Source organism: Arvicanthis niloticus, chromosome 6 (genome assembly GCF_011762505.2).
Source record: "Arvicanthis niloticus isolate mArvNil1 chromosome 6, mArvNil1.pat.X, whole genome shotgun sequence".
NCBI lineage: Eukaryota > Metazoa > Chordata > Mammalia > Rodentia > Muridae > Arvicanthis > Arvicanthis niloticus.
This window is the reverse complement of record NC_047663.1, coordinates 42,231,351-42,258,392: the sequence shown is the minus strand read 5'-3', so window position 1 is coordinate 42,258,392 and position 27,042 is coordinate 42,231,351. Positions and strand designations below refer to the sequence as shown.

General features: G+C 49.3%; 1 protein-coding gene and 2 non-coding genes across 3 annotated transcripts in view; 1 reads left to right on the top strand and 2 right to left on the bottom strand.

Moving 5' to 3' along the window:
• Rab11fip4 (RAB11 family interacting protein 4) overlaps nucleotides 1–27,042 on the top strand; it is a 107,983-nt gene that overhangs the window by 27,609 nt on the left and 53,332 nt on the right. Inside the window, exons 2-3 of the mRNA XM_034506775.2 lie at nucleotides 1,177–1,264; nucleotides 2,796–2,884. Of these exons, the coding sequence (XP_034362666.1) occupies nucleotides 1,177–1,264; nucleotides 2,796–2,884 (177 nt within the window). The remainder of the gene's footprint in view (nucleotides 1–1,176; nucleotides 1,265–2,795; nucleotides 2,885–27,042) is intronic.
• On the bottom strand, nucleotides 16,818–16,924 carry LOC117712115 (U6 spliceosomal RNA). The gene has a single exon (XR_004607191.1). It is a non-coding gene; the product is annotated as a U6 spliceosomal RNA (small nuclear RNA).
• Nucleotides 20,523–20,629, bottom strand: LOC117712258 (U6 spliceosomal RNA). The gene has a single exon (XR_004607306.1). It is a non-coding gene; the product is annotated as a U6 spliceosomal RNA (small nuclear RNA).

The following is a 27,042-nucleotide window of genomic DNA, read 5'->3' as shown; positions in this document are numbered from 1 at the left end:
CCAGCCCCTGATGCTGGACAAGCATCCTGTGATGTGCAGGGAAAACAGTGGGAGAGCAGATGAGTCTTCTCACCTGCCTTGCTCTGGCACAGGTGACAAGCAGAGTGGGAGGACGGGCAGACCTGCCCATAAGGAAGATATACACAAGCACTTGCTCCCCGCCATGTAGGGCAAACCAAAATATGATTCCACTGAAGTACAACTTTGCAGGGAACCATTGAGTTTATTGGGCTTACCTACAGAACCCCGGTAACCCCGAAGCAGCTGTATCATCAAAAACAGTCTCACTCTACCAAGGATGACGTTTTTCACAGATGGTGATGACTTGAGGGGAAGTTCCCTGAGGACATGAATGAGTATGGATGTGTATTTATGTGTGACTATGCATGTGTGTGATCATGTGTGACTAACTAGTTACCACCATCAACACCAGGCAAGTAGGCGGTGCACAGTGGTCAGTTGTTGAATGAGTGAGTGAATGAATGAATAAATGAATGAGTGTTATGGAGGGCTGCTACTAAGATACAAACTAATTTGGAAAAAAAGGTCAAGATGCTAAAATACATAGACTAGGGACATAGCTAGTGATATGCATGCACAAGGCTGTGGGTTCAGTCCTCAGCATTGCATAAACAGACACGGTGATGTATACTTGTAATCCCAGCATTCTGGAGGAATTCAGAGGCAGAAGGCTCTGAAGTTCAAGGTTATCCTTGGCTACTTAGCAACTTTGAAGCCAACCTGGGACTTCATAAAATGCTGTTTCCACAAACAAACACAAATTGTTAGCCAGATCTAACAACTAGTTGTTGGTGCATGACTGCGATCCCAGCACTCAAAAGGCTGAAGCAGGAGAATTCAGAAATTTAAGCCAGCCTGGGCTACATAGCCAGACCCTGTTTACAAAGGGACAAACAATGTACCTGGTAGCAGAGAGTTGGCTTTCAGTGTGCTGTCTTTGCGGGCAGGTTTGGAGAAGCTGTGGGACTGCGGCCAGCACTGTTGAGGCCTCTCACTTGAGTCTCAAACAGAATAACATGAGCCTAGAGGGAAAAAGACCAAGCTGGGAACACTGCTGTCCTTTTGACCTAGTTGGCGGGACCCACCCACCTCCATTCCACCTGGGCCCTTGGAGTGTCCAGGGTGCTTCATGCGTGTCCTCTTTCCTCCCCAAAGGTGGAAAAACTTGTGAAGTGTTTGGATCCTAATGACCTGGGGAGAATCAACTTCAAGGATTTTTGCCGTGGAGTATTCGCCATGAAAGGTGAGGTCCTTTTAGGAGCACACAGGGGTCCCAAAGCCAGGGTGGGTCCCAGAAATGGGCTCTGCTCCTAGTGAGCCATGGGGGGTGAGCTTGTGACCCATGAGGGTTAAGGGAAAAGGTCTCAGGCTTTGCTCTCTCTAAGCCTCTACCCCAGGTGCCATCACTGGGCAAGGCTGCCTTTCTGCCCTTCTCATATCTGCCTCTCTGGAAAACTGCTCTTCTCCGTGTTTTTCCTGCTAGGATGGCTGTGCTTCAGAGGAGTTTCCCAGGACCCCCCACTCTCTAGCTCTGGTGTGGAGCTAGGAGGACTTGCTCAGTCAGTGGTAGAGAGCTTGCCTAACTAGTACAAAGCTCTGGCATCCATTTCCAGGAAAGGGGAAGGGAGGGAGAGAGAAAGAGAGAGAGAGAGAGAGAGAGAGAGAGAGAGAGAGAGAGAGAGAGAAGAAGGAGGAGGAGGAGGAGGAGGAGGAGGAGGAGGAGGAGGTGGAGGAGGAGGAGGAGGAGGAAGAGGGAGGGAAGGAGGGAGGGAGGGAGGGAGGGAGGGAGAGAGGTAGGGTAGAAAGTCAAACACCAATCTAGTTCTGGCCACAGCTGGAGGGAGCTGGCTGTCATGTCTCCTCTTAGGGCTTCCTTGTTTATTATCTGCCCTCTCTTCTCTGAGCCCTTCCTAATTCCTCCCTTACTTCCCCCAATCCTCTCTTTTATTCTTCCATAATTCCAAAGGCAGTTTTGAGAACTCACAGAATACTCAAATTTTCTGTCAAGTTCCCCCAAGCCCCTGAAGAAATGGCTTAGGGAGGCAACCAGGACTTCTGAGGCCTGCTCCCCCCGCCCTACACACACACACACACACACACACACACACACACACACACACACACACACACACACACACACCGCTGGCACTGGAGGCCAGGAGAAAACTGAGCTGCTTCAGAGGGATCCTGTCACCTGTGAAAGAAGCCAGGTTCTCCCTTTTGTGGTCCGGTCTGGGGGAGCTTATCTCTGCAAGATCCTTGGGGTTCCAGGAAGTAGGAAGGAAGCAAGAGTTCTGAAGCAGAAACATGAGGGAAACAGAAGTTCACTGGGGAAGCTGAGGAAGTCCAGAAACCCCTAAGATTTTCTGAAGGGATTTGTTTGACTCTCTGGACCAGCTTGGACCAGCTCTGTGCCTGTGCTGAAAAGGGTGTAGGAGCCTCCTGACCTCCTAAGGCTTGGGGGTTGGTAGGGAACTCTGTGGGCGGCCCCTGTGCACAGAGGGAAGTACTTTCTAGTTCGGTGCTTCCCTGCACTCTGCCTGCTTCTGTATATGTGAGTGTCTCCTCTCTTTATGGAAGAAGTTCTTCTCATCAAGTGCCTGTCTGACGCCTTGGGTGGTGCCCTGAGCCAGGCTCATGCAGTTGGACATCCCCTTCCCTGTTTGGAGACGTGGGCCACCTGCTCTTACAGCTTTTCCCTCCACGGCCCTTTAGTCAGAACAGCCTTGTGGTCTGAGGCTCAGGCCACTCACTGTCTGTCTGTCTGTTCACAGGGTGCGAGGAGCTGCTGAAGGACGTGCTGTCAGTGGAGAGCGCGGGGACCCTGCCATGTTCCCCAGACATCCCAGACTGCGTGGAGCAGGTAAGGGCTGCTGCCTCAGCACCTGCTGCACCCGACACCCTCTGCATTTGCACCTGGGCTCAGCTTTGGAGGATCTGGAAGGAATGGACCTTCCACTAATGGTCTTCTGGTATCAAAGTCAAAAAAACAACTACAGGATTGCTGAGTAAGGTGGCACCTGCCTAGTCCTTAGGAAGCTGAGGCAGGGGAATTGCCACAGGTTTGAGGCCAGCCTGGGCCACATAGCAAGACTCAGTCTCAAAATAATCAAGAAAAGAAAAAAAACATCACTTTGGAACCGGCACAGTGAAGCCCTTAGGAAGTCTAGTGTATACACACACAAACACACACTAAATATGTAATTAATTTTTTTTATTTTAAAGTTAGTTTTCATAACCCAGTCTCTAGCCCCTTCTTCCATCTACATCTAGAGGTGGGGAGTTGGAAGGGCTGAGAGTCCCAAGTGTGGTCTTTCTCTGACCAGCTCCATCATGGGGCACCTAGAGGTAACACCCTAAGTCATCTCAGTGTCATAAACTCAGGTGTGGGTAACAGGAAGTGGTCCGGCATAAAAGCCACTCCTATAGGGAAATACCCAGGCCTCCAGAGCTCTGTGACTCTTTGTTTCCTGCTGACGTGGTAAATGTCATGACCAGAACCAAGTTAGGGAGCTCACAACCCATCACGGAGAAAAGCACCAGCAGCCATTCAAGGCAGGGACCAGGAGGCAGGAAGTGAAGCCAAGGTCATGGAGGTACCCTGTTTGCTGGTGTGCTCTTTGCTTCTGTTAAGCTAGCTTGGGGCCAGCTGCCCTGGGCTGGACCCTCCACCATCAGTCCATCAGTAAGGAATCAATAAGATGCCTCACAGCCGTGCCCAAAGTTCAATCAGATGGAGGCAAATCTTCAGCTGAGGATTCTCCTCTCCCCAGGTGTGTCAAGCCAACAACCAAGAACAGCCATCATAGAGACCAATTTCATTTTGTATTTTCATATATCCTTGGTTTTAGTTGACCTCTAGTCTCCTCTCCCCACTCCCTCTGCTCCCCATTCCCACATAAACGTCCCTAGTTACATGTGTCCTGTTATTGCCTCTGCTCTTTTCCCTTCAGGCCTCTCTAGTCCCTTTCTAGTTTCCTGGCTTCTATACACACTGGCTTCCACATAAATACACACATACTCTGTGTGTGTGTGTGTGTGTGTGTGTGTGTGTGTGTGTGTGTGATGTGTCTTAATTCATTCTGCTGTTATCACCAAATGATAGGTTTATAATGCATTGGACTATGTTTGCAAGCATAGCTTTGTACTACAGAGATGGTTTAAATTGCACTATCTAGTCTCCAGGGAACCTTCTGCCTGGCTGAGGACTGCTCTGGTGTCTCACCCAAGTCGGCTCCAGGTAGTACCTCATCCAGAGGCCAGTTCCCTGAGAAATGGAAGAGGCAGAGTAGATGCTGACTGGGTTCTTTGGACACTTCTGTGTGGTGGTGTCTAAGTGGACTTCTGTGGGGAGGAAGCCATAATGCTGAGGGCAGCCAAACAGACTTGTGTTGAAGAAGGCATTATCAAGAGACAAAAATGTAATAACACAGCTGAAGATTGTAATTATGTGGGCTGAGTGTAGCCTGGTGGTAGATTATTTACCTATGTTCTCATGACTGAGCTTGTCAACCTGATCAGGTTGAGAAACACCTAGAACAGTGGTTCTCAACCTTCCTAATGCTGCAACCCTTTCCTCACGTTGTGGTGACCCCCAACCATGAGGTTATTTTATTGTTACTTTATAGCTGTAATTTTGTTATTGTTATGAATGGTAATGTAAATATCTGATATGCAGGATCTCTGATATGTGACCCCAAAGGGGTCAGGAGATTGGGAAAGACCGTTCAGGGTATGTGGGGGAGAGTGTTTTCAGAGAGGGCTAACTAAAAGGAGATCTGCCCGGGATATACAGGCCCCACCATCCTGTCGGCTGGAATGAAAGGACAAGAGAGGAAAATCAATAGATCAGGTTTACTACTACCACCACCACCTCCACCATTACCACCACCACCACCATCACCACCACCACCCGCCTTCCCCACCACCACCACCACCATCACCACCACCACCACCACCATCACCACCACCACTACCACCACCACCACCATCACCACCACCACCACCACCACCCGCCTTCCCCACCACCACCATCACCATCACCATCACCACCACCACCACCACCACCATCACCACCACCACCACCCTGCCTTCCCCACCATGAGGTTTGCCACTTCTACCAGACATTCCTACTACTCTGTTACTCTGTCTTCCCTCAGTCTCTAAGCAATGGATCCCAGTGAGATTCTGAAACCATAAACCAAGATAAGTCCGTCTTTTCTTTCTTTCTTTCTTCTTTCTTTCTTTCTTTCTTTCTTTCTTTGTCTCTCCCTTCCTTCCTTCCTTCCTTTCTTTCTTCCTCCCTCCATCCTTCCCTCTCTTCCTCTCTTCCTTCATTGACAACAGGGCTAACACAAGGTCTCTGGCAGGAACAGCACAGTGGGTTTTGTAAGGTGGGAACTGTGATGGATCTGGAGTCATTCAGAGATTCACTGTCTGACCACAAATAAATTTTAATAAAACAGGGTTTATTAAATACTGACCAGGATCTGGAGAGATAGCTCAGAGGTTAAGAGCACCAGATGCTCCTCCAGAGGTCCGATTCCAGTTCCCAGCAACCACATGGTGGCTCACAACCATCTATAATGAAGTCTGCAGGTATACATGCAGGCAGAACTGTATGCATAATAAATAAAGCAATCTTAAAAATAAATAATGGCCAAGACCATACCTGAGACTCAAGCTCAGAGAATAGCCACAAATTACACTAGTCAGAGGCTTATAAAGGCAAAACTCACAAGGCTACATACTTCCTGCTTTTGTCCAACCAGGGGCAAGCATATATCCTGACGTACTTCCTGCCTATGTACCGCCTCCGCCTACCTGTGATCAAGCACACATCCTGTGCAGTTGGGGCAACCAAGCTTGTTTACAGAAGTGAAAATGTGCAGTGTGTTATCTTACACGAACAACAGCCCTCAGCATTCCAGGAAGTTATCTGTCCTGAACAAGTGGGGCTTACAGGTCTTTAGAACTTTTGTGTAGGGGCTTTTGTTTTTTAGAGACAGGGTTTCTCTGTGTAGCCCTAGCTGTCCTGGAACTCCCTCTGTAGACCTGGCTGGCCTCAAACTCACAGAGATCCACCTGCCTCTGCCTCCTGATTAAAGGCATACAGCACAACCTGGTGAGGCATTTTTGCTCTATAGATCTCCTAAGCACAGTAATTTAAACTTAAAATATAGTGTTGCTATGTTTTATGTAAGAAAAAGGAAACTGTTTTATATAAGAACAAAGAGACTGAATATCAGGGACAAAAAGCTGATTGGCCAGCATCAAACTGCTATTTTGAACGGGTTAAGGTAGCAGAAGACTCCCTGATTTCTGGGAAAGCACATAGCAGTTTAGTTTCCATATTAGTGGCAGGAAACACCATCATGAGGAAGGCTCTTGTTGTCCAGTCTGCTCAGTACAGACACCTGGTCCACACAAAGGAACCTATAAATATTGTCTAACAGTTTGAAGGTGACAGAGACTAAAGCTCCAGCCGGTGTGGAGCCAGGGTACGAGTCCAGTCCAGATTGTGCTCACCATGAGAAACCTTAGGGGTAGACCAGGATAACCCGGCTCCAAGGTTTGTGTAAAGCCAGTGCTGAGGGCTCCAGAACTGTCTTACTGCACCCAGTCCATGGATGCATTGGGACCAATGGAACCAGACCTGGGACAGAGAACCCCCAAATGGGGCAGACACTAAGTGACCCTGGACTCTTTTGGGGACCTTTGTGGAGGGTACAGAGTGAGTAGGCTGTACCATCATTTGAAATGGGGTCCATACCTTACTTTGACCACTGACCAGCCATGCATCCTCAGCAAGTTCCCCTCAACATCTCAGAACCTCAGTTTCCTTGGCCATAAAGCAATACTTGCTCAGCCAATCTAGGCCTGACTTAAGAGAGGATGAATCTGCGATCCACAACCACACAAGCCTCTGCATCCCTTTACCCTCTGAGGTCCAATGTTTCAAAGGCATGTCAAAACGGAGCCTGTGCTGAGAAATTGGAGACCAGAGAAGCACTGAGGCCAGGGTACCCCAGGGGGTATCCCAGGGGTGCCCAGGAGCAGGGACAGGTTCCCATGGGCTCCAGCTGCTTCAGTGGTTTCCATACTGTCTCATCTATAGCCAGAGAAGATGGTGTATTTAGCAAAGAGGAGAAATAGGTTTGGAGGACCTGACCCTCAAGAGGGAATTCTTTATAAGCAATGATCTTGTTAACTGTTTTGTTTTCCCAAAATCCAGAGGTTCCAGGGAGGCTGAAAGCTGGAGTCAGCCATCACAACAACCCGGCTCTTTCCGTCCTCCCTGCAGGACTATATAATGTGACTGCGTTTGTGGCTCTGAATTTTAAGCCTCTTCCAGGAAAACAAACCTCTTTCTGCCCTCCACACAGCTCTAGCCAGAGCACCCACTGAGGCCATACATCCGTAGACATGGCAGGTGACTTGGTTTGTTCTGCTTAGCCAGACAGCTTGGTGGACATGGGCCAGTTCCTGCCTGTGGGCTTCTGAGTGTCACCGAACCAGCCAGGCAGAGTGAATCCTTAGACATCACTGGAATTCCAGCTCCTGGAACAGATGGGGCAAACCCCATAGCTCATCAAAGTCAGAATCTGAGGAAGCCAGCTAGAGGCAGATCCTCCTGCTGTGGACCAAGCACTCGGCATCTTGCTGTGCTCCAGATGTCCCCTAGAGGTCAGTATGGGATCAAGACCAAGAAGCCAGCCAGCTTCTGGTTCCAGTGTATCCCCAGGGAATACAGACCTGAGCTGAGGATTGGGAAGGTAAAGAATGATACATGGCTGGATGTCAGGACTGCAGCTGAGCACCCTCAGTGGAGGGAGATAAACCCTTCAGGGTGTGGATGTCACTTGCAGCATCATGGCTTGATGGGAATTACCTGGAGACTAAAATGCTTTCCTGCTGGCTGTAGGATAGGCTTCTGCATCTGCTCCTCTTCCAAGTCCCATGGAGCCCCTGATGCTGGGCACCACCCTGGGTCTTTGGCCTGGGCAAGTCCATTCTGTGCAGCACTAGAGTCTGTCTGTGAAGGATGCCCTTGTCCTCAGAGCCTGACACACCTGTTGGGGAATGTGTCACTAACATATTGCTAAACATGCTGTTGACAATATTTCTCAGTTCAGGAAATGTTGGTCTGGTGAGAGGATGCCAGAAGGTATCCAGGGATGATGTCTCCAGGACAAGCCTCCCAACCCCCCCAAAAACCCACTCAGTCTGCTCCAAGGGCTGCCTACTGGCCTCCCCTTTGTGTGGCCCCCTGTCCATATGGTAAAGAGAGCTGTGGAGTCATGGCCCATAGGCATCAAAGCAAGGGTAAGGCTGGCTCGGGGCTGTGTTGACAGGCAGTGAGGCAAGCCTAACTATAAGATTCTGGGTACCTGGTCATCCACCTATGTGGGCAGACTAATAAGAGAGAATTCATTAAACCAGAAGGGCATCGGGTGACCTGCTCCTCCCGTGTGGCTGCCAGTGTCCGAATCAGTGTTACCATACATTAGGCTAAAGAAGCCCATGTCAAAGAGTCACATGTGGTACCTCATACGCTGCAGCCTCCCGTGCTGTGCTCCCCAGAACCCTCTCTGTCACAGTCGCTGTCTACCCAACAACCTCCTAGTTCCCCACTGTTCTCTCTCCGGAACTCACCACAGCCACAGCAAGTGTCCCTCCTCCCAGGGGATGAAATGTAACCTCAGCTCTCACCTGCTCCTCACTGTAGCATATCTCACACCCCAAAACTGGTGGCGTCAAGCCTCTCCTAGTTTTTTAATTTTATTGCATCGCATGTGTATAGTGGAAGCCAAAAGAGGGCATGCAGAGCCTGCCTCTATCTCCCTGTTATTCCTTTGAGGCAGGGTGGCCCCCTGAACCGGGGGTCACCCATGTGGCTGGGATCGTGCCCAGTCTGTTCCATGGGTACTAGGATCTGAGAGCTGAACTGAGGCCCCACGATTGAACAGCAAGGACTCCCTGCCATGACCGATCTCTCCCCTCCAACTACTCACATTATGGGAAGGCCGTGCTCTGTCTCCATTCAGGGCCTTTGTGATGTTTGTCTTTCTTCTGGGCCATCTGTTCTGTCCACTGACTGTCACAGGCTGTCTGGCATTTGTGTTTTAAAACTTCCTCGGGCATTTCTTTCTCTGGGTGCCCTTTGCTCCACCCTAGAGGAGACTCTGCACTGGGCCTCCTGGAGGCCCGGGAACCATCGCTGCTTCAGCCTTACTCTCCAGAAGGTTCCACTGTGCTGTGGGAGACAGTGATGAGAGAGTGGCAGAGCCCCATCGAGCTCCTCTCCTTCACAGCAGGGAGCACGTGTGTCCTCAGAGTTTCTCTAAGCATCTAGAAGATTAGATATCTAGAAATGGAGTCATTATAGCAAAGAATTGCAGATTTTATTGTTGGAATAGATTAATCTTTGCTAGTATTGCTTTGAGACAGGGTCTCACTCTGGCTCCACCTGATTTTGAACTCCGTATGAAGCCCAGGCTGGCCTGGCACTCACTATGTAGCCCAGTGCCTCAGTCTGTCTCCCAAATGCAGCCAAATACTCTACAAAGCTACAGTAACTAAAGAGGCGTGGTCCTGTCGTGAAAATAGGCATCCAGAGCAACAGAGCCGAACAGAAGGCCCAGAAATAAGTCCGCACATTGGCAGCCAACCTCGCCTTTGACAGAGGTGGAAAGAGAAGTCACATTGTTTTATGACGCTGAGAAAATTGGATAGCAAATACAGAAAAAGGGCAGAGTAGACCTCTGTCCCTCGTCTCAGACTTGATTGAAAACAGAGAGTCACAGATGGACAAATTTCATCCTAGCAAGAAGTTTTTTATAAATAAAGTTTTATTAGGATGCAAGCATGTCCATTTGATTAATGCACCCACCCTCCCTTTTGAGACAGGGTCTCTCTATTTAGCCTTGGCTAGCCTGACTGCATGGACCAGAGGTCAGCCTGCTCTGCCTCCTGGGTGCAGCACCACACCCAGTCCTCATGACTGTTTTCAAACCATGGCAGCAGATTTGAATTAGAACCAGCCCTGGGTATCTACAGAGGACTGATTCCAGGACCGGTAAGGACAGCTAACCCAGTGGGTGCTCAAGCTTTGGGTATAAAATGACATGGTATTTGCATATAGCCCACACAGCCTCTCATGTCCCTGTTATCATCTCCAGGGTCCTTGTAATACCTAAAGCAATGCAGATGCAAATACCTACTACAGCTCACAGTTTAGGAGCAAGGGCAAGGAGCCGAGTTCAGGTGTGTTCAACATGGCTACGTAGTCATTGCTCTGTTTGCTATTGTGGCTTGGTGCTGGGAACCATCTTAAACCTAGGGCCTATGATATGCTAAGCACAGGTCCTCCCACTGAGCTACACCCCCAGCACTTTGTTTTCTACCCATGGTTGGTGGAATACAATGCAAGATCCGAGGAGAGAGATAGATGCTGAATATGGCTGCCCCCAAGTCTGAATGACTGCAGATCCTGAAGTATGTGCAGATGCTTTTGTAGGGAAGAGTTCACGGCTCCCCATCAGTGCAAACTGTTCATTTGAAGGATGCAAATATCAGCGTTCCTGGTACACCCACAAACTCCTCTCTGAGAAGCCCATCAAGATTACATTAGATCCTTTTTTTTTTTTTTTAATCGTATTTCTGTTCTATTTAGGTGTATATATGTGTGGGTTTGTGCACATGCTCACAGAGGCCAGAAGAGGGCATTCAATCCCTTGGAGCTGGAGTTACAGTTATGAGCTGCCCAGCATGGATGCCGAGAAACAAAATGTATATCAAAACTGTCTGTAAGACCTGGCACCACCTTCTGACCCCTGCAAGTACCAGGCACATATGTGGTGCACATGCATACATAAGAGCAAACACTTCTACATACAAAAGAAAAATCAATCTTTCTCTCTTGGGCTATTTAGATAACTCAGTAGATGGGAGTGTTTGCCACCAAGACTACCTGAGTTTCACCACCGGGACCCACAAGGTGGAAGAGGAGGGCCAACTCCTCCAGGACATCCTGAAGCCCTTGCAAACGTGTGCTCACACAGCCTTACCTCCCTAACACACACAGTAGCAAAGCAAATGGGGTTTGGTAAGGACCAGGACTTTACTGTAGACCCCAAATGGCTTCCACTCACATTCAGAAATTTTGCAAAGCCCATCTTGTCAGAACAGGTCTTTCTACCCTGTACCCATCCTGAGAACTCTTCAGAGTCCTCCATCCAAAAACACCATCCCTTCATCTGTCAACCTGGAAGCAAGTATTCTTGAGGCCACTTATGACAAATTGCACTTTTAAGTTCAAAGAACGCTTCCTTTCTAAAAAGCAGTGCTGCAACTCTGCAGGGCTTGAAGCTCGGGAGGACTCATCCCTAATCCATTCCGCTTGGGTGTGCTCTAAAATGAAAAGGAGACCCAAAAACCCTTGCTTTAACCTAAAGCTCAGAGCTTCTGGAAGAATATCTTCAGGAAGTGGTTGAACTCTGAGCCTGAGGGCTGAGCAGACAGTACAGGTGTTGAGGAGGCCCTTTTCATTCACTTTCTCTGCCTAGGCTTCTCCACTCCCAAGCCCCACCATCCAGCCCCTCACCTCCCACCCCTGGGAAGTCTGGACTAAGCCGGCTTGAGGTGCCTCCCTCCGGAACAGCCCCACCCTGATGCTCAGGTGCAGGGACATTTTTATGAGGTACCTCACCATTTCAGGGCGCCATGAAGCTGTAGGGAGTGGATGCATAGGTTCCATCTTTTCTGGCCAAGTTCTGGTTTTATTAGTCAGAACTTTCTCCTGTGAACCTGCTCTCCCCACTCCCCTCCCCCACCAGTGAGTTAAGGGAATCTCTGACACATATGGGAAAAGATCACATAGGCATGTACACATGCAAGAGGTTAGCTTTCAGAAACACCACAGGCTAAGCCAATGTTCTCAGGCCTGGCTGCACAGTCGAATCAGAAAGGAGCTGTCAATTGGCATTTGATTAGTCATCTCTCTCTCTCTCTCTCTCTCTCTCTCTCTCTCTCTCTCTCTCTCTCTTTCTCCTTCTCTCGCTCTCTAGGTAACCAATTCTAACACAAGTTCAGTATCTGAACCAGTGTCCTCAAGGTCTGGGATGTTAGAATGACCTGTTAGCTTGTGAGAGTCCCCATATTCAGGCTGGGCCTCTGACCCAGGGCAATTCCATGAAGCCACAGTGCTCTGACCACTCTGCACTCTGGCCAGTTCCTGTCAATGCTTTCTCTGTGTATAGAAGACTGGACTGGGAAGAAGGGACCTGTCCCTTGTGAACAGCCACTGCCTGACCCAGCCATGTGCTCACAAGAGTTCCTGCCATCTTTATATTTTTCTGTGGTTTGATAGATAACCTCTGACCACAGCTTGTGATTATGCCCAAGCCCAAAGCATTCACAGTCCTATAGAACCAGCTTCATGGGTTCTCAGTTAAGGAAGGAAGCATTCCTGATATGCAGTGAGCCGTGGCTTGGCCTTCCAGAGACAGGAGTTGCTAGGATGCTGTATCCTGGCTATTTAATTTAAAATCTTTTCAACTTTTAGAAGAATGATAGGAGCAAAACAAATGCATTTATTTATTTATTTGTTAATATATAAATGCAGTTAGCAAATTGCAGCATATGTGTGTGTGCACTTGAGTGTGTGTGTGTGTGTGCACATGTGTAGTTTGTTTATTTTTGTAAATTGTATTTATTTTAAATTGTATTTCATATGTATTAGTGTTTTTGCCTGCATGTATGTCTGTGTGAGGGTGTTGAATCTCTGGAACTGGAGTTACAGACAGTCGTGAGCTACCTTGTGGGTGCTGGGAATTGAACCTGGGTCCTCTGGATGTACAGCTAGTGCTCTAACCACCAAGCCATGTCTCTAGGCCTTCCTTGTATGTCTTTACTGCTGGGGATTTTGTTTGCCTCTTTTGGTTGGCCGTATAAAAATTAGTTGCCTATATAATGACATTTGACTCTAAACTTTGTTATTTGTTTGAGGCTGGATCTCATGTAGCTCAGGCTAACCTCGAAATCACTATGAAAAAGAAGGTGTCCTTGAAATAATGATCCTCCTGCCTCCTCCTGAGTGGCCTTGATTCTTAAATTCCCGGTGGTCCCTTAGTCTGAGAGCCTTCTCACACATAACCACAGCAGTCTTGCCACTTGCAGAAAATTGAGGATGAATACAACGTATTATCTAACATAAACTGCTTACATAGCTCCCCAAGTTCCAGCCTCAGAACTGAGCCAGAATCGCACAGTACTGTCAGCTGTCATGTCTCCTTAGCAGCTCAGCCTAGACTAGTTCCTGAGTCCTTTCCCATGCTCCTTTGTGCCAGGTGTTCCGAATTATGCCTTAGCCCGGCCATACCTCCTCCTCCTCTGAGCTGAGTTGAAAATATTGAAGTAGGTTACAGAAAACGTAAGGCAGGGCTCCTAACAGGGACCTCCCTGTGTCTGGTGGCTTATCTGAGGCAGCACAGGACAAAATGCAAGGGGCTGTGACACGCTGGGTGGTGCCTTTGCAGACATGTGCCTGGTGGTCCCAGTCTGGTGCTATACTCTTCTGCCCACTCCCCCTTGTAGGCTCCCCATCTAGGTCAGTTGTCATTAACGAACCCATCCTTGCTTCCTTTCTCCCTCCCTCCTTTCCCTCCTCCCCTTCTGATCAGGAGCACTGCAAAGGCCTGTGGGTTTGTTCTAGAACATGTCGAGTCACCTGAGCCCTTCTTCCTACCCTTGCAGACCCTGAAGCCATCTTCCAACCCACATCCTCCACTCTCTTGCCTTTCTATGTCAAACCTTCCATACAATTGCCAGAATTGCCTTGTAGGCCCTAAGTCAGGACCTGGAACTTGTCAAGGACACAGAAGCAGGAGACTTTGTTCCACGCTGCCCACAGCAGCACCCCTAGTCTTTTAAGGGCCTCACTTCAGTCCAGACTGGAATGTGCAGCTTGACATAGACACAAATTTCAGGGTAAAGCTGGATGAAGCAGAGTTGATCTTTTTATTATAAAGCATTTTAATATAGACTTTAACCATGAGGGTTAAGAGGGTGGGGGGGGTTGCTTAGAAATAAAGACAGATACACCAGATAGCACAGCTGCAGGATTCTCTGAGAGAGACTTCTTTCATAGTCTTTATATAGTCATAGGTAGGACTCTGGTGAGAGTTGAGACTATTATCTTCAAAGGGTTGCTTAGAAACCCAATGAGATCATAGGATGGCTCCTGTGGGGTGCCTGACGAGATTACACTCGCTAAGGTCACAGAGACACAAGGAGGTAGGATGTCTTCTCTATGAGCAAAATTAACAGCCTTGAGATCCCCAGAAAACATCTTGGGAAAGGAGTGAGGACCTGCCCAACATTATATGCATCCCAGCCTTAAACCAGAGTCACTGCTGTTAACATCAAAGGTCCATGTCTGAAAGGGACAGTGCCAGAGTGCCAGCAACTCCACAGCAGATGTTAATTGTGTAGGACTTCTCACCTCTCAGATGGAGAGATCTCAGCCAGTGTCCAGAGCAAGGGGCTCCTTCTCCTTACCATGTTCCCCAGAATTTTCCTTGTCCTTCCATCCTTCAGCTCATTCTTGCTTGAGACCTGCCTGTGCTAAATCTTCTTAGCAGAGTCATAGGTCAGAGTCCTGACTCCCTACAAACGAGGACCCCTCCACCTGCCTGACAGAGCAAACAGGAAAGGCTCAATACAGCCATACAGGACACAGCAGAGAGCAAGTGCCTCTGCCCCTCTGCAGGATGCTGCCTTGAGATGCAGGCTTACACAGAGGAGGACGTCTGATAGTCAGGCTGCCCAGTTGGTCATCATCTCAGCTCCTGCTCTGAGAGTGGTTCCAGGAATCACCACACTGTTGCTCTGAGATCAGATGGGCTCCCACATAGCAGGGGACAACAACTTCCGTTTCCATCATGGGTGCAGTGCTCCTGCTTGGAGGGGTGGGTCAGTTTCATCATGGTTGATAAGTCTGCCAGGATTTTTCTGGAATCCAGATTTAGGGCCTGAGTGGAGACTTCTGGGCACTACTTTCAGGGTCTGAAAGAGGACAAGGACACAGCAGAATTCCCGGTTACTCTTATCTTGGAGACTTCAACATTGAAGCGGGGCAGGAAACGTTAGGTAACGAAAGGGCCACTCATCCTTGCATCATAGTGTTTGGTGGCATTCTGAGTGATTAATGTCACTCAGGCAGAGCTGAACAGGAGTCTGACCCAAAGTTTTAAGACCAAAGAGACAGACACAGTATGGAAGCCGAGAGGCCAGGAATTATCTTGTTGTTGGTCCCATGTGGGCCCTGCAGGTCCAGGGGAAGAGCTCCTGCTCTTTAAGGGCAGAGCCTCCAAGCCCCTGTTCCAGTCTTGTGAGAAGAAAGTCCTAACTTCTCACCACACCCTATGGGGTTTCACCTCTGCCTGAACTTCTGCCCTGGTGCCTGCCACCTCTCCCGGTTCCCAGCCATGCCAGCCTTCTTGGTCTTTCTTGCAGTCTATAATTTGCTTTCCATTGTTGTGGAAAGCACCACAATCAAAAGAAGTTCGGGGAGAGGAGGGCGTGTTTGATCTTACAACTCTCAGATCACGCTCTGCCAGTGAGGGAAGTAGGGGCAGGAGCTCCACGCAGGAACATAGAGCCAGAACTGGGCAGAAGCCATGGAAGAAAGCTGCTTCCTGGCTTGCTCAGCCTGCCCAACGATGGCATAGCCTCCGGTAGACATGGTGTTCCCACGTCAATTATTAATCAAAACAATAACCCCCAGACTCATCTACAGGCCACTCTGATGGAAGTACTTTCTCGATTAAGATTTTCTCATCTGGGATATGCCTAAGTTTGTGTCAACTTGGCAAAAACCAACCAGTACATTCAGACGATTCTCCTACCCAGGACCCTGTCCCTCTACCCTAATCAGGTACCAGCACCAGTGTCACCTCCTCCAGGAAGCCTTCCCTGCTACCCTGGTCCACCACACTGTGCACCATTTCTCCAGTCTCTTGTCCACATCCGGTACCTCCCCAGAGTCACTGAGTGTGTGCCTCCAGCACTCAGCCCCTACTGGGACACACTGGCTGGGTGGATGAATCCCAGGTGAGAAGGTCACACCTGTGCTGGGGAGGGACTGGTTCCCACCTGGAAATTCAGGAGCACTAAGGAGAACAGCTCAATGGTCTCAACATTCACACAGTGCGCAGGCACTTGGGAAAGAAATCATAAAACGTGCTAGCAGGAGGCCCTGAGCTCCTCCCAGCTACACCCAGGCTCTCATACTTTATCCCGAAGGAATCCCCTGCCTTATTTGTTATCTCTAAAGACAGAGGCTGCATTGCTGCCTAAGTCTCACCTGCGCCTCTGTGACTCGAGGGTGCTCTCCCTGGCCTCACCTTAAATGCCGTAGATGCCACTGGAGCAATCCCTCCTTGCGGCTTCTCTTCCTCCATCTTCCAGCCTGTCCTTTCCAGCCTGGCTGTCACTCTCAGCTGCCCTGAGGCCCACCGGGATCCTGACTTCACATGTCTGTTGCTATGGCAGACAAGACTGGTTTTCTGCCAGGAACGTTGCTCAGCCTCCTGCCTGAGTCTGATGGGCTTTCTCCCTGTATGTCTCAGTGGACTGCTGGGGCATGTCATATCTGCCCTGAGCCAGGCCCCATCACTGCCAGGGATGGGAAGGTGGTGTCTGCAACCCAACTGATGCTATTGATTTCAGGAAGTAGACAGATGGAAGCCCACTTGACTGGTCTTGGTGGCAGAATTAATCCATGCTTGTTTGTTTTTTATATGGAATCCTTCAGAAATTTTCATGTCATCCTTGTGCAGGGGCCCCATTCATCTTCTGTATATTTTTGCAGTGTTAGTGTATGCGCTGTGGAAGCAAGCGTTCACCTTGTTTATTTGGGATGGAAGTCTTCCTGCTGTCAAGTCTGGCTTCAAACCTCTGCCTTGAGCAATCCTCCTGCCTCAGCTTCTGAAGTAGCTAAGACTACAGATATATACTGCCATGCTGGGTTCCAAATTGTAATTTTTTAAATAATTTTTAAAAAAGAAACATTGATATTTTGTTTGTTTGTTTGTTTGTTTGTTAGCTTTTAAAGACAGGATCTCTCCATTATATAACTCTGGCTGTTCTGGAACTTGATATGTAAACCAGGCTGCCTTGAACTCACAGAGATCCTATGTAAGTTCTTCTGAAGTGTTGGGATTAAAGAGACACCCCACTATGCCCAACCAATTTATTTTTGCCTGCATGTCTGTGCACCACATGCATGCAGTGCCCACAGAGGCCAGAAGAGGGCATTTGGTTCCCCCAGAATTGTAATCTCAGACACTTGTGAGCTGCCATCTGGGTGCTGGGAATCAAACCCAGGTCCTCTGGAAGAGCAGCCAGTGCTCTTAATCACTGAAGCCAAGTCTCCACCCACCCACCCCAAACTGTAAAGTAAACATGAGAGCAAGGTGTTGAACCTGAGGATCCTGGGTTTTCTCTTGGTCCTGTCCAATACTAGCTGGGCCAAATCTCAAACTTCCACCTGTGCCATGTTTCCTGCACTAACTGGGAGTGGTAACTGGTGTGGTTCTCCGGGAATACCTGCAAAGCACCCAGCACAGTGCCTAGAAAATGCTGGAACTTCAGGTTGTAAAAGGTCTTAGCTCACTGATATCTTTTGCCCCAGGGTGCTGACCTTCCCTGGTGGTCAAGCCCATGCTCCACTCACCCTCTTCCCCACCCCTGTCATCAGTGGCTCCTACTTAATTAGGAAACTCAACTCTAGGCCTTCCTGCAGGGTGGGGACCACCTGGTCCCAGGGGAGAAATGTTTGGAAGGCTCCCTGGAGGTGAACTCCTGAGCTCATCCTGATCCTGGCCTTGACCAGGAAAACAAAGGTGGCTGAAATACTACCATACAGCATAACTCTGGCTTTTGTGAGGAGCACGCTAGGGATGAACCCAGGGACTCTGGTAAGCTAATGCAAGCACTCTACCAGCAGGCTAGCCCCTCACACCGCCAGGAGACTGATCTGTGTGGAAGAGAAAGAATGTTTCCTTTTCTCTCCTAGGCCCTCTATCTAGAGCCCACAAATTAAACTAACAAAAGATCAAAAGGTCTCCCCCACCCCTTCTCCTGTCTCTCCTCTCTCTTCTCTCTTCCCTTTTTTTGGTCTCTCTCTCTCTCTCTCTCTCTCTCTCTCTCTCTCTCTCTCTCTCTCTGTGTGTGTGTGTGTGTGTGTGTGTGTGTGTGTGTGTGTGTCAGTCTCTGCCTTCCCCCCTGCACCCCCCCCCCCAACACACACACTGCAGCCCTGGGCCTGGAACTTGACTTTTAGCTGAGGCTGAAGACCAAAGTCTTTGCTATTCTGTTCTTGGCACAAATTTACAAATTCATGGTGTTGGGCTCCTCCTCCTCCTCCTCTTCCTCCTCCTCTTCCTCTCCTTTTTTGATTTACTTTTTACTTTTTATTTTTCTCCCTTCCTTTTTTGAGATGAAGTCTTACTGTAGCCTAGCTTCTAGGCTTGAGCTCATAGCAACCCTCCTTCCTCAGCCTCCTCAGCTGGGATTACAGGCGTGAGCCAAAGGGCCTGGTTCAAGTCTTCCTTATGGAGGGAGATGTGCGGCCTGCTTTTCCACACATGGGACGGCATGCTCCTGGTGTCTGCTATTTCTCTGTTGCCTTTAACTCAAAATAATCCTATGACAGCTGAGCGTGGTGACACAGCACACACTTTTAATCCCAGCATTCAAGAAGCAGAGGCAGGGGGTTCTCTTAGTTCTAGGCCAACCTGGTCTACAGAGAGAGTTCCAGGACAGCCAGGGCTACACAATGAAGCCCTATCTAGAAAAAAAAAAACCAAAACAATAAAAATCCTATGTCAAAGTAGCATATTTGGGGGTGTATTTGATCCTCTCAGGTTCCTGCCTCAATCTCTCTTAGGCCCTTCATACACACAGACACCTCCATGTTCACCTGAACTGAGTGCCCCGCCCTCTGCTCTGAGGACTTCACAGGGGCGGCCGGGCTCACCTGAGTCTTGCCTCCCCCTACACTACAGTTACTTGTGCAGGAGTGTTCTCTCCTGAGGGATTTGTTTGGTTTTAGGTTTGTGTTGAGGAGGGGTCTTATTTATCTCTTTTGCTTTACTTTTTTGTTTACGTTTTCTTATTTTAAATTTATATGTATGGGTATTTCATTTACACGTACGTCCCTGTACCTTGTATGTGCAGTGCCAAGGAGGGCAGAAGAAGGCATCAGATCCCTGGAAACTGAAGTTAGGAATGGTCGTGACCTACCATGTAGGTGGGTGCCACTGGGAACTGAACCCTGGTCCTCAACAAAAGCACTTGTAAAGCAACAAGTGCTCTTGACTTCTGAGCCAGCTCTCCAGCTCCAGAAAGAGGTACTTTTTTTTTTTTTTTTTTGGTTTTTTGAGACAGGGTTTCTCTGTGTAGCGTCCTGGAACTCACTCTGTAGACCAGGCTGGCCTCGAACTCAGAAATCCCCCTGCCTCTGCCTCCCAAGCGCTGGGATTGAAGGTGTGTGCCACCACTGCCCGGCCCAGAAAGAGGTTCTTTTTTTTTTTTTTCTTTTTTCTTTTTTTCTTTTTTTTTTTTGGTTTTTCGAGACAGGGGACAGGGTTTCTCTGTGTAGCCCTGGCTGTCCTGGAATAGAAAGAGGTTCTTAATCTAAGCTAAAATACTCTAAGACAGTGGCAGGTTGGACCCTTACTGCCAGTGTTGGGCTGATGGCAGGTGGCTGCTGCTCCCTACCTGCAGACCCCTGTCCTGACTGTAGGCAGGAGCTTAGCTCCAGGTGACATGAGACACTCAGCCTCTGGGACAAGGTAAAACCTCTGCCTTTGGAGTTCCTGTCTCTATCCTGCTATTCTGCTCTTAGCTTGTCTCTCCTCTGTCTCCATTCCCACTACACCATGTGAAGCGCCCTGAGTAGGAACCTTGGTCACTCTCTGAGACCTGCCACTAGAATGCTTTTACTGAACTCTTTGCTCAGTATGTTCTCCAGGTTTTGCATTGGGTCTTTCCTCATGGAATGAAATCTCTAGCTAACTTGAGCTCTCCCTAGTGAGGTCTGTGAATGCCCTCGCTGTCTGTCAGTGTGGCTGCCGCTCTCCTTTTCCTCTGCAGGTTATTTCTATCTTGTTGGTCCAACTCTGAATGTGTCTTTTATTGTAAATAATTTGACAGATGTCAGGGGAAAAATCCACAATGAAGTCCAAGGAAGGAAGGAGACACTGTATTGGAAAACCAGTCGGGAAGCCTTCATCAAGGGAGGGGCTGTTGCCATAGGGATGAGACTGGACCCAACTGGCATCTGCCAGCATTATCAGGGCCAGCTGGATTTTGGTTTGGGGTTTTGGGTTTCCTTTTGTTTTGGAAGTTAGCTCTCAAGTGGGCTAGGCTGGCCTGGAACTCACTATATTGACAAGTGTTTTAAAACTTTCTTTTGTAAGGTATATACTTTTATTAAAAATTTGGGACACTTAGTGAATTTTTGTATTATCCCTGTGCAGGGGCCATGCTAATCTGCCCTGTATTGTTCCAATTTTAGCATATGTGCTGCTGAAGCAAGCACCCAAGGACAGTCTTGAACAGGTCTTCCCCTCCCCAGCCTGAGTGCTAAGATCAGGCATGTACCAGAGCTTCCTACATGCTGGGCAAGCACTCTACCAACTGGGCTTTATTCCCATCAGCATTGGCTTTTATAGGATAGATGTGGGGCAGTGGTGGCGCGCACGCCTTTAATCCCAGCACTTGGGAGGCAGAGGCAAGCGGATTTCTGAGTTCAAGGCCAGCCTGGTGTACAGAGTGAGTTCTAGGACAGCCATGGCTACACAGAAAAATCCTGTCTCAAAAAAACAAAACAAAACAACAACAATAAAAAGGATAGATGTGGCCCCAATGGGGTCAGCGGCAGGGTCACAGAACACCTTGTCCCTGAGACTGACTTCTTCAGACAGTGGGGGTGGGCTTGTCCTGTTCTTGAATAGTTCCAGGTAAGGAATGAGTTTGGAGGTTGGAAGTATGGAGCCTGCTGTCCCCTGTACCCTCTGCAGAGGCAGGAGCAGCCTTGCTGGAGCTCTGCTCTGCCTAGCTGCTCCATGTTTGTGGACTGCCAGAGTGTAGGGCTGGCCCCTCCCTAAACTCTGGGAGTAGAAGGGTCCCTATCCTAGCCTATCCTGTCATAGGGTTTTACCCTGCATCCTTCCTAGTCCATCATGGCCTGGCTTCTGGCAGTCAGCACTGTGGGTCCCTCCTAACAACTGCCTCCCATTTGCCCCATAGGAAGTTGACAGGGGTTACCTCATAGTCCCCAAGAGACCCAGATGGATTGGTCAGGGCTGTACTCCTGGAAGAAGCAAGGCAGGACCTAATGTCCATTTGTTGGCCAGCCTTACTAGATAGCCACACATTTTGCACTATAGATGCTTTTTCTCCCCCCCCCTCCTCCACCAGTCTCCCGTCCCTCTCTGTCCTGTCTTTCTGCTGTTTCCCTCTCAGCATAGGACACCTTCCTATTGAAGCCAGGTCTTGGCAAGAGGCAGACACAGGGCGGGGTGGGCGGTTGGAATGTTTGCAATGCAAACCAGGTACTCACACTTTCCATGGCCAATTTCTCTGACTACCACCATCCTTTCTGCTTAGACTATACAGCCCATTGTGCCCACTGCACTGTGAGGAAGCTGAGACACTGACAACTAAGGCACTTGTCTGAGGAAAGGGCTGAGAGATAAGGTGTGCAGTGCCTGGGTTGTCACTCACCCTGTCTGCACCCAGAATTCTGGATAGCCAGCTCCCTTCTCTTGTCCTGCTGCTTCTCTGCATCTCTGGCCTCTCCTCGAACCCTCTGTCCCAGCCTGGGGGACAGGAACAGCTGGCCTATGAAGGGTTTGTAGAGCTTGTCCTAGCGCCACAACCTGAGCATCACAGGAGCCCCCTGGGGTAAGTGACAAGGGAGAAGAGTGCTCCCCCAAACCTGCTTTGTTGGCATCACCTGGACAGAGGTCCTGACCAGAAGCTATGGAGCAGGGAACTGTCAAGTGAATAAGAAACACTCCAGAAAGGGAGTGTGTGTGTGTGTGTGTGTGTGTGTGTGTGTGTGTGTGTGTGTGTGTATGTGTGTGTGTGTGTGTGTGTGTGTGAACACATGGAGATCAAAGGACAACCTGTGGGAGTTTTCTCCTTCCACCACGAGTGTCTTGGGATCAAACTTAGGTCTTGGTGGCATCTCTGATCTGCTGAGCCTTTGTGCCTCTGGACTTCAGATGACTTTAGTTACCTCCCATTGGGAGGAGGTACCTTACCCACCTTTTTGGCTCTTGGGACCCCTTTCAGCCTAGACTCTTTGCTGTGGCAATGCAAACCCAAATGGCTCAGGGTGTGGTGTGCAGTATGTTTGGGGCCTAGTTGCCACTTCCTCCCCTGGAGAAAACAAAACTTGTGATAACAGTGTGGGTTTGGTTGACAGCTATTACTCAGACCTGAGAGGCTAGTCCCCAGACTCCCAGTCATGTGTGTCTGTCAGGTCCTAAAGCCCCTGGGCTACACAACTGCAAGGAAGAACTTGTCTCCTGCAGTCTGTGGGAATGTCACCCGGGAGTTGGTGCAGTACACAACCCATGCAACCAAACACAGCAGTCCCAGGCCAAGCCTTTCATGGTTCTTGTCTGGCTATTGTGACAGCCCCTGTGCTGACTTCCTGTCTCTAGTCTACCCCTCCCCTGTCTTGCCTAAATCCTTTCTATGTGCCATTACCCCATCCTTCCCTTCCAGTCCTCCCTCAGCTCACTACAAATACCATCTACAAACACAGAGACCCCGGGAGGAGAATCCTACCTGTGAGATGTGTTGGCTGTGTGGCACTGGACAAACTGCTTAGCCTCTCTGTAGCTAGAATCCTTAGTTGAAAAATCATGATAAAATGCCCGTCAGACTATAACTGTTTTTATTGCTATTAGTCACTAGATTCTGAGCTTCAGGAGGTCAGGGCTATCTCTGGTTCCTCTGTGCCTCGAGGAATGAATGGCACACTAGGACTGGTGAGTATTTATTGAAAAGATGGAGGGCCCTGAGCTGCCCCTTTGACAAGAAGTCATCTGTATCTTCCCTGCCTCCTGTCTGGTACTTAGTGTCTCTGGCAACAAGGTCCTCCACCTGCAGACTGGTGCTCCTCCTTCTTATAAGAGGTCCTCCTCCTGCTTCAGCTATGTTTGCTGGAGTCAGATTCTGCTCCAGCAGGCTTTGCTAGCTCTCTGGACTGACCAGAAGCAGCCCTCCTCTGCACCAGGATACCCTATCTCATATGATGTCTGGGCCTTAGGGCAGCCTCTGTGTTTTAGGGCACAGGACTTCCTGTGATCCTTAGAGCTGGGGCTGGGGCCACAGATACACTGAAACGAGTGACTGCTAAAACTCATGCCTGCTCTCTGGCTACTTTCACCTTCAAGATGCACCTTCCCAAAGGAGTGAAAGGCAGGTGCCCCCCAGTGCCAATCTAGACAGGATGACTGGCCACTGCCTCCCCAGGCCCTGTCCAGTATCTAAATCCTGACTGGGGTTGGGGTAGGGCACTTCAAGTTCATGTGTAAGGTACCCATTGAAAACAATCAACCTTTGGGCTGGGTGTGGTGGTACAGGTAATCCCACTGCTGAGGCAGGAGGTGGATCAGTCCAGGCCAGACCAGGTTGGAAAATAGGAACTTGTCTCAAAACTGCAGCAAAAAGATAAATAAGTAACTAATCTTTGGGTTAGATGGAGAAGGAACACTGGAGACCCATATGTGTTGTCCTGGCTTTTGAAAAGTGGGCAGTTCTTAGTTTAGGACTGGCTACAGGGATTGACCAATCATGTCTGTCAATCCTGGGGGAAGGGGCCAGGTTTCCCTACCAGCCTGCCCCTCCCAATAAGACCTTGCACTAGCAATCACTCCCAGCCTCAGTTTGTCTGTGAAATGGGCGCCATCTTGCGGCCCTGGGCCTGATGGAATGATACAGTTAGAGCCCTTCAGTGTTAGCCAGGCAGTGTTGGCTCCTGACAGTGAGACATGGTGTAAGAAACGTAGGTGGCTGTAAATATTCATACTTTACTCCCAGTTCCTCTTGGCCGTCTCCACTTTTCTCCTAGGTCTAGCCATAGGTGGTGGCTTTATCCCTGGGACTGTTTTCCACAGAAACCAAGTGGTTTGCATCATGCCTGCATGTCTCTGTGTGTGTGTGTGTGTGTGTGTGTTACTATAGCAGGCATTAGCCAGTGGGACTGTAGCAAACAGCACTATGTTGCAGCTCCCAGCTGGGGCATGCTCTTCCTCCCCTGCTTCTCTCTCACAAGCTTCTCTCTGCCTCAGACTTTAACAGCCTCACCACCAGGTTCTTGGTGCCCCCTAACAACCCCCCATTCCCATCCCAAGAGTACAGGCAAGGCAATAAAACCCCTCCCAAGCCCGGCTTGGTTTCTGACTCATACCATCCACTGATCATACCTCCAGTATCCTCAGTTTCCCCATCGAGGAGCACAGAGCTGCAGAGCACTATGGGACATGGGGCACTTCCAAGCACTTGGCTGAACAAGGTACCCTGGGAATCATTAAGAGCCAGGAGATAGACTGGTTCTTCAGCACAGAGGCCCTCAGAGCTTGACAAATCAAAAACCCTCAAAAGGACCAGGGGGTGCATACAATGTTTGCACTCAGACTTGACCAGGGAGGCCATTCTTCTCTCTTGGAACACACTTTGACACATTCATAGGCCTTGCCACTCCTCCTGTGGTTTGTATTCATGTGTGTGTCCTAGTAACTAATTAGACCACCCAACCTGTGCATGCACAGATTTCTACATTCTGACCTCCAGGCAATGTATGCATATGCCCAGTCTGCTGGGTACTCCAGTACGTCACATATACTGGATTCACCTGGGGAGCCTTAAAACCTCCAGATTTAATTGACCTGTAGTTTCACCAGTCATTGGGAGTTTGCCAAGCTGCCCTGGTGGCTTTAAAGTGCACCCAGCTATATGGATGGGTGCACACCAGACAGGGTTAGGCAGATCTATTTGAATTTGAAATCTTGGAACAGGCCCAGTAATGCAGAGGAAAACAAGGGCCTGTCTCAAGGCCCCAGCACTGGCTGGTTGCAAAGCCTGAACCAGGATAATGCTCCTCCAGTTCTAGCTGGTATCATAACTCACCCAACATCATAGCCTGGAAAGTTCTTCTGAGCCTTAGCTTGTATGTGCATTGGGTGGAGGCGGAGTCCATGTGCCACAGTGTATGTCAAGTCAGAGGACACCTTTGTGGAGTGGGTTCCTTCCACCTTTATATGGGTCCCAGGGATCAAATTCAAGACTCCATGTTTATGCGACAAGCTCTTTCTTCCACTGAGCCATCTTGTTGGGCCCTCAGCCTTAACTTTTGGACCCCGAACAAAAGACTTGGTTGAGCCCGATCATGAAACCCACTTGGCCCACTGCTGCTCAGGATTCCAAGGAACCGTCCCCAGAACTGTAGAGCCCAAGCCATCAGGGAAGGGAAACCATCAGGGGTCCTGTTATAAAGCAAGCACCCTTGGGAAGGAGACTCCAGACTTCTAGGCAGGGGTAGGATGAGCCCCAGCCCTGCCCCCTGTCAGCTCTGCTACCTACCTTACCTTACCCTTAATCCCCAGTGAGTCTCAGTTCCCTGGCTTATGTACGGGTACAGTGGCCCATGGCTGTGTACAGAGAAATAAAGGAGGTACCATCTTGGCATGTGCTGGGCACTTGGTTGGAATCACATGAAGTTGTTGGGGGCTCTTATGTTGGCACTGATGTAGGAGGCCTGAGGTTCTCAGCTGCAGAGCAACAGTCTCTGCACTCTCCGTTCCCTGGTTCATCTGTTCCCTTGCTAGATCCCCCAACCTGACCGATATCCCATTGTCCACTCATATGTGAGTGTGACTAGGAGGAGCCCTGTGTCCTGAGCTGCCAGCATAAGGGACTAGATAACTTTGCCAGCCACAGCTGGTGGCAGCCTTTCCACTGAGCGGGCCCACTCCTGACAGGGTAGCTGCTACTGTCAGGGATAGTTTATTTTTATTCCTTCCTCTGGGAGCGTGTAATCAAAGGGCAGTATCATTCATACTCTGCTTGCCACGGGAACAGAGATGGTGGGGTGTTATTCACAGCTAGGCCCTAGGAATGGGTCAGTGGCTGGCTTATACTTTCATCTCTGAGGGAAACTGAGGTTGTAGACTCCTTCAAGGTTGCTCCCTTCAGCTCTGCTCAAGATCAGGTGTCTTCCCCCTGGCCCTGTGACAGCTGTGGTAAGGGCAGCATTGAGAGCAGCACCCCGCTGACCTCACACCTTGGCCAGAGTTAGCAGCTGAGTGCAGATTGCAGGCCCCATTCACTTCCCCCCAGTTCCGACTTGAGGATCAAAATCCTAACAAGTTCTCTGGACCAATCACAGGCCTAGACACTGCTGTGGACACGTTCCCACCCCACCCCCAGGCTGACTTTCTCCTGCAGCAATTCACCCCCCAGGCCTCCCAGCCCTGACTAGTCTGCTTTCTGTCTCAGAGGCACTGACAGTCTTGGGGAACAGGCAGCAATGGTCCCGAGTCACAGACACCTGATTCACAATTCACATCTTTGCTGCTTCCTGTTTTTTGTAACTTCTGTTTTTCTCACCTGCGGGATGAGGGTGAGCCCAACTCCCTCCTGTGCTATCAGTCAGGTTGTAAAGACTGTGCTTATGTTAGTATCCAGCATGCAGAAAGTATCATCACGAAAGTTTGCTTTGTTAAAACAAATTTTAGCAGCTGGGATGTAGCTCAGTTGGCAGACAGCTTACTTAGCGTTCATGAATCCTGAGTTTGATTCCTCAGCCTGACATAAACCAGGCCTGGTGCATTCACAGGACTAGAGAGGGAGAGACCAAAGGAGCAGCAGTTCAAGGCTAACCTGAGCTACATTAGACACCTATTTTAAAATTTTAATAAAAAGATATTTCTATTT